Source organism: Photinus pyralis, unplaced genomic scaffold (assembly GCF_008802855.1).
Source record: "Photinus pyralis isolate 1611_PpyrPB1 unplaced genomic scaffold, Ppyr1.3 Ppyr1.4_LG10, whole genome shotgun sequence".
NCBI lineage: Eukaryota > Metazoa > Arthropoda > Insecta > Coleoptera > Lampyridae > Photinus > Photinus pyralis.
The window spans coordinates 3,658,230-3,670,359 of record NW_022170250.1 but is presented as its reverse complement, the minus strand read 5'-3'; the positions used below and the strand labels follow the sequence as shown (position 1 = coordinate 3,670,359).

The 12,130-nt window shown below is 44.7% G+C and overlaps 3 protein-coding genes across 5 annotated transcripts; 1 reads left to right on the top strand and 2 right to left on the bottom strand.

Moving 5' to 3' along the window:
• Positions 1–879: 879 nt before the first annotated feature.
• Positions 880–3,750, bottom strand: LOC116161359 (putative fatty acyl-CoA reductase CG5065). Its single transcript, XM_031474689.1, has 8 exons — positions 3,201–3,750; positions 2,359–3,146; positions 2,220–2,310; positions 2,022–2,174; positions 1,875–1,977; positions 1,396–1,828; positions 1,071–1,340; positions 880–1,020 (listed from the first exon to the last, which is right to left on the bottom strand). The coding sequence occupies exons 2-8, from the start codon at positions 2,763–2,765 to the stop codon at positions 948–950; spliced, it is 1,530 nt and encodes a 509-aa protein (XP_031330549.1). The 5' UTR covers positions 2,766–3,146; positions 3,201–3,750; the 3' UTR covers positions 880–947.
• A 3,591-nt stretch (positions 3,751–7,341) lies between these two features.
• Positions 7,342–9,162, bottom strand: LOC116161361 (serine/threonine-protein phosphatase 6 regulatory ankyrin repeat subunit A-like). Its single transcript, XM_031474690.1, has 5 exons — positions 9,021–9,162; positions 8,251–8,971; positions 8,112–8,203; positions 7,908–8,063; positions 7,342–7,857 (listed from the first exon to the last, which is right to left on the bottom strand). The coding sequence occupies exons 1-5, from the start codon at positions 9,126–9,128 to the stop codon at positions 7,537–7,539; spliced, it is 1,398 nt and encodes a 465-aa protein (XP_031330550.1). The 5' UTR covers positions 9,129–9,162; the 3' UTR covers positions 7,342–7,536.
• On the top strand, positions 8,809–12,028 carry LOC116161364. 3 transcript variants are annotated; one of them, XM_031474695.1, is made up of 6 exons: positions 9,559–9,690; positions 9,743–9,975; positions 10,959–11,301; positions 11,410–11,612; positions 11,666–11,798; positions 11,929–12,028. In XM_031474695.1, exons 3-6 carry the CDS (start codon positions 11,244–11,246, stop codon positions 11,961–11,963), a joined length of 429 nt encoding a protein of 142 aa, XP_031330555.1. In that variant the 5' UTR covers positions 9,559–9,690; positions 9,743–9,975; positions 10,959–11,243; the 3' UTR covers positions 11,964–12,028. The 3 variants fall into 3 exon arrangements, with proteins under 3 accessions (XP_031330556.1, XP_031330555.1, XP_031330554.1); XM_031474694.1 differs by having other exon boundaries at positions 9,743–10,227; XM_031474696.1 differs by lacking the exons at positions 9,559–9,690; positions 9,743–9,975 and adding an exon at positions 8,809–8,942.
• The last annotated feature ends 102 nt before the right edge of the window (positions 12,029–12,130 follow it).

The following is a 12,130-nucleotide window of genomic DNA, read 5'->3' as shown; positions in this document are numbered from 1 at the left end:
CTAGTTCAAAAGTTGCAGCCCTTTGAATTTTCTTTCGAAATTGGTTTCTAGTCTATAACTTTTGATTGAGAAGTCTGATCGAAAAAGTACGAATTGATTTGGATTGTACGCACCCAAATTAATAAGAAAAAGGGTTTTCCCGAGAAATTTTGGTGCAGTCGATTTTCCGTCATCCCCGTCTCCTTCCGATTTCTTCTGGCCTTTGCTACCCTCTCTTTTCTTTCATCGTCCTTCCCTATTGAACTGTTTGCGTCTTTCTTCTTGTTCCTCTCCTCTCCTATCTTCCACCTTTTTCCACTACTTTCGTTTTTTATTTTCTTTCCTTTGTAGCGCATTTTCCAACGAAGTTGGGTGCGCTATTGCAGCCACTTTCTCTGTCCGTCCGTCTGTCCGAGGCGTTAACTACTCCTACAGTTGTTAAGATATTTAGTTTGTTCTTTTTGCATTCGGTAGCGTACCTATCGCTCTGGCACCTGAGTCGAGGAAAATCTTGACGATTGAACTGCGCAATGTTAACTTTTTTAGTAAAAGCAAACGTATTGCATATTGTAAATATCAGATTAATAAGCGCATGCGCAGGACGCGCAATATCAACTGCGCATGCCTCTAGTAATGAAAAACATAGCGCACATAGGTATGGCCTTTGGGGAAGTATTGATCAATTTATGGAAAATGTGCTGAAGTTACTCGAAAACCTTTTTACTTGTTTTGATTTTATACCGTCACCTTGTGCCTCCTACTTGTCGCTCTTTTGTTCTCTCTTGATCTTCAGAGCTTGCTAGATTCACTGTAGGATTTTCTACATCTTAGAGGTTGTTCTAAATCCTTTCAGGTTTTAAAACGGCCTGCCCCCTCCCCCTAACGTTCAAATATGGCACTCGAATAAATAGCAATCTTTATTTGTGAATAACATAAGAATTACAAAAAGTACAAACTTAGCCTAATTGTCATCGCCATAGCAGAAGCTTAACGAACCCGTACAACGTAATGAACTGGACGAGTTTATTAATCCAGTACAGCCTGCAATTGGTTCGCGTTAGCCAATGAAAAAGACCGCGTTCGCCTCTTACCTTCTCAGTTTAATTTTCGCTCGGCCTAGGCTGCTCAGGTCGTCTTTGAGAATGTACTTGCGTATTCCGAGCAGATAAGTTTTGACGTAGGGATCCCAGACGAAACCGCCGTCCTCGCTTAGATCAATGCGGAAATTTTCACCGTCCTCGGTGCGTTTAACCGCCCGGACGAGGTCCTTCGTGGTGTCCGTGTGGAAGTGCCACTCGTTGAGCGCGAAGAATTCGCCGTTTTTCGCCGCGCGCGCGATTTTGCGGCATATTTTCAGCATGCTGCTGAAAATCTCCCGTCTGAAATTTACGGTTTTGCGAGGGTGGGGGTACTCACATGGGCTTGTGATGGGTGCAGTAGAGGAACGCGTCGAAAATGCACGCGGGGGTGTAGTGCAGGAAGGTGTGGCAGATCCAGTGCATCAGTCGATTCGTGCGATACGTAAATCCGGGATACCAGCTGATGTACTTGCTCGGGTACTGTACGGCGTACTTCTGGGTGAGCCGGCCGAAGTTCTTCCACGAGATCCCGTTGATTTGGCTCGACGTGCAGTTGTAGACGCGAATTTCGTTCGTTCTGTAGGCGGCCGTGTGCCAGGCGGCGGTTACGAGGGTGTTGACCACGATGTCGACCGGTATTAAGTCCATCATCAGTTCCTCGTTGCATACGATACTCTTGATGGTGCCCCGAGCGCATTCCATTAGTATTCCAGTGATGCCGCTGATATTGTCGACCCATCCAGGAAATGGCTCCTTCCAGGATGCGGTTACTGGAAGTGTACGAGTTGGGTGGGTCTGGGCGCGCGTCTGACTTACCGATCGATGGTCGTACGATTGCAGTCGGGAGGATGGACGAGTATTCGAGGACGATGCATTCGGCCAAGGCCTTCGTGAGCGTGTAGCTGTTCGGGTGCCTACCCTAAACTTGGGGTTAGTTTCGTTGGAGCGCTGATGGTTTCTTACCATCAACTTGTCCGCGATGAGCTTGATTACTTCGGGCGGAAGCGTCTCCATGCAGTTAATGATTGATTGTGGATCGATCGCCGGCGTGTAGACGACTTCTTCTACATCACTGCGATCGGCGTTACTGTAGGCTGTCGAGACGTGCACGAAGCTCTACAAACTTTGACGTTAGCGCTGACGATTGGGAGCCGTGTTTACCTTTAAGTTCTGGATGTTTTTGCAGAACTCCGCAACGCGCTTCGTGCCAAGCGTGTTCAAAAGCACCGCGTCTCGCAGATCCTCATTGAACCTATGAAGTCAAAATTGAATTCTGGGGAACCTAACGCCGAGCTCTCACCTCACAGTGGCAGCCGAATGGAAAACCACACCGATCCGTTGGCACAAGTACTTGTAGTCGCCCTCCGTAAGCCCCAGGTTGTCTTGGCCGACGTCTCCGGGCACCGCGACCACCTTCTCCAGGCAGTCGGGGTTCTTTTCGCGAATCTTATCGAAGATCGGATTCTTCAGGAGCTCCTTGAGGCGATTCTCCACGCTCAGGCCGCGCTTGGGTCTGATCAGCAGAAAAACCTTACCGATCGTGCCGCACGTTCTGAGCAGCTTCTCCAGGAGCGCCTTCCCGACGAAACCGGTCGCGCCCGTTATTAGCACGTTCGCGCCGTTGTAAAATTCCAAGACGCTGTTGATGTACAGTGTTGGGCAAATTTCGGACGACGACGTCTCGATGAAGCCTCGCGAGGTGACCATTTCAGTGGAACTGCAACAGATGCGCGCTGTATCGATTTAAACTCTACAGCAAGTTTAAAAGCTACGTGTTTAACTGGGTCGATAAAATCCATAGGATTTTCTGACACGCAACGTAATTACCAATTTAAGACTCTGTATATAAAACTTTCTTTTAATAGCCGCGCAGTGGCGTTTCGTTTCCCACCTTTGCTCGCAACTGCGCCTGGAACCGTTTCAAAATTCGCGCTGGCCCCCTCGCGAATAGGAAATCGTACCCGAAAAACCCGCGAGTCACTAACAGTCGCGCCAGACGCACTTTACGCCAAATTCAATCGGGATTTTAGGGGACGCCGCTACTGTTCCCTATTTTCAGCCGCTTATTCCCATTGCAAGCGGACAGATCTAATTAACAATTGATGTTAACGATGGGTACGAGCAGATGCGAGATAGACTTACCGCAATTTTCATTGTGGCAACACTTGGAGAAGTAGGAAGAAACTGGCGACGACGAGATGTAATTGCAGGAAGTGAGGTGAAAGAGAAAGTGGTCACGATGACGTTATGCAAGATCTCCGGGTTTTAATAAATATTATATCATAATATCGTTTAATAGTGCGAATGTCAGCCGGGGCAGATTTTGGGGCCAAATAGAAAAAAAAGGAAAGTAGCGGCACACTTTCGATTGTTTACTCTTCGCCAACACCCTCAACCAGAAGCTCAACTCACTTGAATTTTCGATGCGACGCAATCTGAAGATTTGAAAACGACATGCGAATTGGCCCCTATATCTAAACTCCCACCTTTCCCCAAAAACGGTCCGTCACAGAGGCGCTTGATTAATTTTTTTTGCACAACACTCTTTCAAAAGGTGGCACGAATTAGAAAACGACATCGTCGGTGAAGCTTAAAGGCCGCAAACACAGTGTTTTAATTAGGTTAATTTCCCAATCCTAGCGTAGATAGTTGATAAGCTAAGCTTCGGAGATGCCATAAGTAGGCGCTTTGATGAAGGTCAACGAACTCCTAGACTAGATCTAATAGACGATGGTGGAGAACAGACACGGTGATAAATGATAATGTCAAAATTATTGATGGCATCATCAGTGGATTCAAAGAAAAGGTGTACCTAGTCTTGACGAAATCTGCCATTGTAACGTAAAAGTTATGGAGTCCACCTCCCGTTATTCTTTCTATTTTTGAGTAGGTTTGGAGACCGAGGGGTCTGGGAGGTATGAAATAAGAATAAGAAAAAGACAGACAAAGATTCAGCCCTCCGATGCTACGTTATCCCACAAAACGTATGGAATACCCCCCTCCCCCAGATATACCACTCCTTGGTTCACGAAAATTTTAAGAAAAGAAACATTGAACCCATATCTCTTTTTTTCTCCTCTCTCTGCTGGAGGAGGTAACAATTTCCTGCAGTGGAGTGCTGTGGCTGGGGGGTATTCCAGATCCCCCGGTCCTAAGTTTCCCCACAAAACGTTCACCCCTTAGGATTCACGTTACATTGTAACTTTTGTAAAAATGTAGTGTAAGTGCTAAAAGCACCTAGGGGAGACTGTGGAACCGGGGGCCACAGCACTCCACTGCAGGATGCTCTTACCTCCTCCAGCAGAGACAGGAGAACAAAAGGGATACAGATTCAACTTTTCTTTTCTTACAACTATTATAAAATTTTCGTGAACCAGAGAGTGGTATATCGGGGGGGGGGGGGGTTACATAACCCCCAGGTCCCTCAGTGTTACGTTCCCTCACACAACGTTCATGGTCTCTTTCTTAAAAATGTGATCTAAGTGCTAAAAGAACCTGGGGGAAAAATGTATAATAGTAAATGTAAAAAATCAATTTTTCTTATTAATTTCGGTGCTAAGAATCCAAATCAATTTGTACTTTTTCGATCAGACTTCTCAATCAAAAGTTATAGACCAATTTCGAAAAAAAATTCAAAGGGCTGTAACTTTTGAACTAGTAGCCCAATCTTGGAACTGTTTGAAATTATGGATTCTACAGGCCACGTTCTATAAGAAAATTTTTTTTCCAGGACTATCTCAGACAATTTTTTTTTCGAGGCAAAAAAAAGGCAGTGTATAACCTTCCTTTTTTACCAAAAATCGACTGCACCAAAATTTCTCGGGAAAACACTTTTTCTTATTAATTTTGGTGCGTAGAATCCAAAACAATTCGTACTTTTTCGATCAGACTTCTCAATCAAAAGTTATAGACTAGAAACCAATTTCGAAAAAAAATTCAAAGGGCTGTAACTTTTGAACTAGTAGCCCAATCTTGGAACTGTTTGAAATTATGGATTCTACAGGCCACATTCTATAAAGAAAATTTTTTTCCGGGTCGATCTGAGACAATATTTTTTTCGGGCTCAAAAAAAAGGCAGTGTATAACCTTCCTTTTTTACCAAAAATCGACTGCACCAAAATTTCTCGGGAAAACACTTTTTCTTATTAATTTTGGTGCGTACAATCCAAAACAATTCGTACTTTTTCGATCAGACTTCTCAATCAAAACTTCAAGATCAATTTTGAAAAAAAATTCAAAGGGCTGTAACTTTTGAACTAGTAGCTCAATCTCGGAACTGTTTGAAATTATGGATTCTACACGCCACGTTCTATAAGAAAAATTTTTTTCCGGGACGATCTGAGAAAAATTTTTCTTCGTGGCTCAAAAAAAGGCAGTGTATTACCTTCCTTTTTTACCAAAAATCGACTGCACCAAAATTTCTCGGGAAAACACTTTTTCTTATTAATTTTGGTGCGTACAATCCAAAACAATTCGTACTTTTTCGATCAGACTTCTCAATCAAAAGTTATAGACTAGAAACCAATTTCGAAAAAAAATTCAAAGGGCTGTAACTTTTGAACTAGTAGCCCAATCTCGGAGCTGTTTGAAATTATGGATTCTTTCGAGCAAAAAAGAGGCAGTGTATAACCTTCCTTTTTTCCAAAAATCGACTGCACCAAAATTTCTCGGGAAAACACTTTTTCTTATTAATTTGGGTGCGTATATCGGGGGGGGGGGTTATATACCCCCCCAGGCCCCACGTTACATGGTCTCTTTCTTAAAAATGTGATCTAAGTGCTAAAAGCACCTAGGGGAAAAATGTAGAAAAGCAACGTTGAATCTTTGTATCTCTCTTTCTCTTCTCTCTCCTGAAGTAGGTAAGAGTTTCGTGCACCGGAGTGGTGCGACTGGAGGGTATTCCATACCCCTCCAGACCCCCCGGTTCTACATTCTCCCCCAGATGATTTTAGTTTTAGAAGGGGACCATATAACGTGTCTCCTTAGGGGGTGAACGTTTTGGGGGAGAACGTAGCATGGGAATACCCCCCTTTTTAGAAAAAAAAACGGTCGATATCTTAGTTCGATAATTGACGCCTTTTCGCAAACACTTTTGACTCTAAATGTACATAATATTTTTTTGCATTTCGTTTCTATTATTCTTTTCCCCCCTCGACCAGTATTTCTTTCCCGTTTTCCCTCGTTCTTTCTACCTTTTTACATCCCATATCAGATGGTCAAAATTGTCCTCCTTTTCTCCACATCATCTGCATTTTCTTTCTTCTTTTTTTTTTTACTTCTATCGTCGTTTCCGTGTCCTCGCTAATAGTTTGAGGCATCCCCTCTTTGTATTTTAATACTCGATTTTTTGTCGCTGCACATCTATATCTGGGTCTCTTTTTGTAAGTTCTTTCACCCTTTCCCCTATTTCTCTTTTCCTTTCGGCCGGTTCCTATCCGTATCCATTTCTTTAATCCGTACATCTTCGTTCCATACGTTACTAAATCAACACCACTCTCTCTATTGTATTCAAAAGGTTCTCCCTCCACTTCCATTCTTCTTTCCTTTCCCAAATCTTCACTCTTTAGCCACTGCTTTCCATTCCTCACATCATTCCCTTCATCTGTTCTACCTCTGGTGCCATTATTACTGTCTGTCTCAGTCTTTTACATGTCCAGGACATCTTCAGACTCCTTCTCTCCTATCTGAGGAACTCTTTTTCTAGTTTTCTATATATCTCCCTGACTCTGTTCTTTAAATTTTCCAAACTGTTTCCTTTCCCTTTGCTTATAAATCCATGAAAAACGCTTTTCCGTCCTTTTCTACCATTTCTTTCAATCAGTCGGTGCAATACCTACAAATAAACAATCGATCGTTTCTTTCTCTCTTCGAAATCCCGTTTGTATTTCCTCTACATCCGCTTTTCTCTTCTCTTTCTAACCTGTCATTCAACATCAATGTATATACATAGCGATCAAAAATAAGTGACCGTCTAGTTACCTTTGGAATTTTTGTTTACATGGGAAATTCGTACAAAGGCGACTAGACTAGACAGTCACTTATTTTTGATCGCCCGATATTTTGTAAATAGTCGTCATTATCGTGATTCCATAATAGTTTTCGATTTTCGAGGATACCTTTCGGACTGCGAAATGCCCCCCCTGCTATGTTCGTTCCGGTTCGGGCGATCGCGGAGTGTTCGTGTACTTAGACGTGGTTACAAAACCAAATCTGCGCATGCGCGGACTTGAATTTGTTTTGAAACTTTCCCATCAGAGGGCGGAGCTAAAATTTATGGGGCAACTTTGGAGAATACAAAATTGTTTATTTTTCATTAAGTCTAATGATACGATACAAACGTATAAAATCGCTATCTCTACATTAAAGAAAGGTCGCTATAAGACACATGCTAAAGGGAGGTAACGGATACCCACCCTTTCGCGTTAAAAAGTGTGTAATACTTGAATTATCACAAAAAGCGACATCGCACCACCTACGCCTAACGATACTCAAACAGCAAATATTTGACCAGACACTGGGGAAGCTCCAAATTGCACGCCATGTCGATCAACCTCCTCCCGTAGAGCCTTCTCAAGTACAGGCGAACCTGTCGGCGTAGACTTAGGGGGCACTTGGCGAGCTCGAGGAGTACGTCTTTCTGCTCGGGGGTGATCACGTTATTTCGCCTAATCATACAAGAGTCGAAGGACTCGCATCCCTCGACTAGGAGATAGAAGAGCTGCTCGGACTTCGAGTTGACCACGTTCTGCAGAGAGTTGAGTATACCGTCCGGATCGCGAAACTGGGTCTTCATTATTACCTAAAGCTGAGGAATTAGGCGGCGCGTTTTTTGGGCTCGAAGAAACTCACCCTCGCGCCGTACCGCAGCAGCATGTTGACGATCGTCACGTTGGGATCTTCGTTGCTCGCCAGGTATTCTGCCAGAACCGATCTCAGTTGTGAGTTACGATTTTCGGAGTCGTTGAAGACTTTCACGTTGGGATCCGCTCCGGCCTTCAGGAGCATCTGCCAGAAATGTGGTTAGGGGGAGAGCACTTAGGGGAGTGGGCTCACCTGTATGATTTCGTAACGGTTGCTGATGTTATCGGCGCAGGCGACGTGGAGCGGCGATCCTATAATTGATGAGCTGCAGTTGACATTCGCGCCTGTTGACGGAGAGTGTCATTCGGTGCCAAATTGTGTGCGAACTTACCGGACTGTACGAGTAGACGAATTATCTCCGGGTCGCCTTTGAGGATTGCCAAGTCGAGTGGGCTGGGTTTGCCTAGATCGAACTCCTCGTCGTAATTTAACTTCGCCCCCTGCTTAATCAGAAGGTTAACGATGTCGATGTTGCCGGAAAGGACGGCGTAGTGGAGGACGGTTCTGTAATCGTGACGCTCGTCGGCGACCGCGTTTACGTCGGCACCGTGATGTAAGAGCAACAAGACCGCCTCCATGCCCTGAGGTTGCCTGGCCGCCTTCATCAACGGGGTTAGTCCGGCGCGATCGCGACTGTCCGCGTTGGCGCCGAACGTGAGCAGAAGCTCCAGGTACTCCAGGTCGTTGACGAGGTTGATTTCCGATCCAAAAAAATACCGCTTGTTCGGATCGGCCCCGTTTTCCAGCAGCAGTCTGGCGATGTCCATGTGCTTGTTTCGGATGGCCATGCGCAGAGGCTCGTCGCAGAGCGTCGTCCTCGGAAAGGGCTCCTCCGTGTTTTCGCGGTAATCGACTTTGGCCCCCGACAAGATCAGAAGCTTGACGACGTCGGTGTAACCGTGCTCGGCGGATAAGTGCAGGGGACTGTAACCGCACTCGTCAATCGCGTTGACGTTGCAACCCCTCGTCAGCAGCAGCTGCGCCGCCTCGTAGTACCGTTGCCAGACGGCGTAGTGCAATGGGGTAAGTCCTTGGGTAACTGGCTCGCTAACCTGATGCGGGCACATTATAGATATTCCCAGCGAGACAAAGATAACTCACCTTAGCACCGCATGCCAATAAAATCCGAATTTCGTCCAAAGGCACCATGCGTATGATGCAGTCCGCCAATTCCCTTTGGAGAGGATTCGCGATACACTCCGCGGGCATTTCGGAAATTGCGTCGTGGCTTTGAACTGACCTTGAAACGACCTTTACGCTGTCCTTAAGGGTGTCGCCTTTCGACTGTAAACTACCCCAATCGAAGAGGGTGTACGTTTAAAAAAATAATTGCGAGTTTAGGCACAAACTGTTCACGCTGCAATCTTGTTTGCAACTATTCCTCTGTTTATTTTCGAGAGATTATTTATACACCCATTACGAAAATCTCGGCGTGAAAACATCGACCGTCAGCAAGCACAAAGGACTCGCTTTTTTTAATTGTGCCTTTCGACCATCGACCGACCGCACATGGAATTGCTTGGCAAAACGCAAAGTTCGTCTTATGATTTTTAATTGCGCTAATCGCGAACGGGCGATCAATTTGTTCGAAATGTTATTAGGTCTTTGGCGGATCGCCAAAGGCGGAGTTCTTTGTTGGTGCAAAAGTGCAAGAAGATGTGCGACGTAAAACGCACCCAAAAAAAAAACGCGGGCCACGTGACCGCCTCTCTTTGTTTTCAAACAACGCGATGACCACGTGATTTTAATAAGTACGCCTAAACCGAAAATAGTAGTAGAACAATGACTCGTTGGGAAAGCCCTTTGTCTACGCTTATTTTTAGGCCGCAACACAACACGCCGCCGTTGAGGTCAGGTTCGGTCCATGGACTACGGTTCGATCCCTATCGCCTCCAGGTGTATTTTTTGGTTTCGAATCAAATTTCCGAGGAGGTTTGCGAAATAGCTTCCCAAAAGATTACTTGTAGGACAGCAAACGGGATACAAGGACAGGAAGGAGTAAAATACAGCAGGTAGCAAAGAGCAGGTGGGGGCAGACAAGGATAGGATAATGCAGGTGAGAATAGGAGATAAGAGGGACCATTGAAAGAGTACTCGAAGAAAAGCAGAGGATCACAGTTCGCGACCGGTCCTTCCGTTCAATAACTGAAACCAACCTTTCAGAGGCTACAAAACCTATCGGTTCCCTCTAGGGAGCACGTGCAACAGCCCTACTCGTTAGGGCCGCTTTCCTCCCCCACGCCATTAATTCTTCCGGCCCACCTCCAACACGTAGAATGTGTCGCCGCCACCGACCGCATTCACAATGGTAAAAAACGAGCATTAAATCGGGAATAGGGCATTTAATTAACACCTAATTAGCACCTAATTATAGTTAGTTCACTTTTCATTTTCTTGGGTTTTAAAGGTAGTGTTTTGCTGAGTTCATATGAACGTGGCAGAACATGTAATAATTAAAAAAAAAAGGAGCATTTAATTCGGGAATAGGGCACTTAATTAGCACCTAATTATGCAATATGTTTGATTGTGTTCTGCTGACTTTCCTCTGCTAGGTTCAAGAACATGACACCCCACCCACCAAAGAAATCCTAAAGATCCCTTGCACTAAATCCGTCACTGGCGGACCCCTTCCTCAAAAACCTAAAAAGAAATTGGAATTTCCCTCTCATACTCCTAACCCAAGTACTGGAAGACCTATCCCAGGAATTCGAGGAACTTCTTGACAACTTCCCTTTTACAGCATCCGGTAATGCAAACTGTATATGATAATTTGCTCTGGCTAGCACAGATACCTGCCCCTTTATGTCTAAGAGTATGTGCACCAAATTTGGTTCCAATCGGTTTCCCCGGAAATGAGAGTACAGACGGACCGACATCATCGAGAATTTGTTTGATTCGAACTCCTGGGTGCTTCGAAACGTGCATTTCCGTCAAAATAGTGAGGGAGTAATTTTTTACCCAAACGCAATACCTCCCTTACTAACGTGCGGGTGGTAATTAATAAGAAACAATTACTGCCTTCTTTTTCTCTCATTTCAGAAAAATCGGAATCCACTTGCAGCCACCAATCAACACCGATCGCGTACTCCACTCCTGTGACGACGACCCGTAACGCACCAGGGATGTTTTTTTATTGGCTGATTGATTCAGAGCAGAGAGGCGATAAATATAGTACCATGAGGGGAAGGAAGAGGGGACTTACAATGGTGCCGAATAAGCCATGGCGGCAAATTGCAGGAACTAAAGCCCGAGACCAACGCCATTAAATATCCGACCCAAAGAACTACGAGGGCGAGTGCCGGACCAGTTCTCATACATTTCAAAATGAAATTTTGGTTTGTTTTTGTATTCTCTTACGTGCTAAGTGTTGAATGCATTCTCGGTAAGCTCATTATTTTAATTACAAATTGATTTACTCAAGTCCTACTGAAGATAAAAAATGGACTATGTCCAGAGCCGCTATCTCTTTTGTAAGATAACCAACTTTCAGCATCCAATTCAAACTGGGTGCAAGTGAACGTGTCCCGATGGAGTTCTCCCGGTGATACCGTCGAACTGACCTGCGATTACGATTTCGGGAACGACCCGTTGTACTCGATCAAATGGTACAAGGATAGCTCGGAGTTCTACAGATTTGTTCCGGGTGAACGTCCCCCGGGGAAAGTCTTTCGTACCGATGGGATTAGGGTTAATGTAAGTGTTTAACACGGTGTACCTGCACCCAATAATATTTCGTCCTGCTTCAGATGACCATGTCTGATGACAAAACCGTGGTTTTGGAATCGATCAGTTTGAAAACGAGCGGGCTGTTTACATGTGAAGTGTGCGCGGACGCGCCATCATTTTACGCCGATCATAGTCAAGCACGAATGGACGTTTGTAAGTCGGACATTTTTTTTTCAATTTCACTCATTTTGTAATTTTGATATCATTGGTTGCCTACCAATTTCAACTCCTTTGTGGAATATTTCAAATTCATTTGTTTGACGGTTTTTTTTTGTTTTTACAGGTGACAATGATTGTAAGGAACATGGAAATGAATAACAGAAACAGACCGAGTTATACACTTTTGCGATATGTACATTAAATAAATTCTCTTGTTCGATGGACCTGTCATACTTAGTGATTTGTGCCACCATCCTGTTTAGTTCTTTTACTTTGGCAGAAGAGGGTCCAGTCCTTTTGCAATCTTCCTTCCTCTATGTCTCATG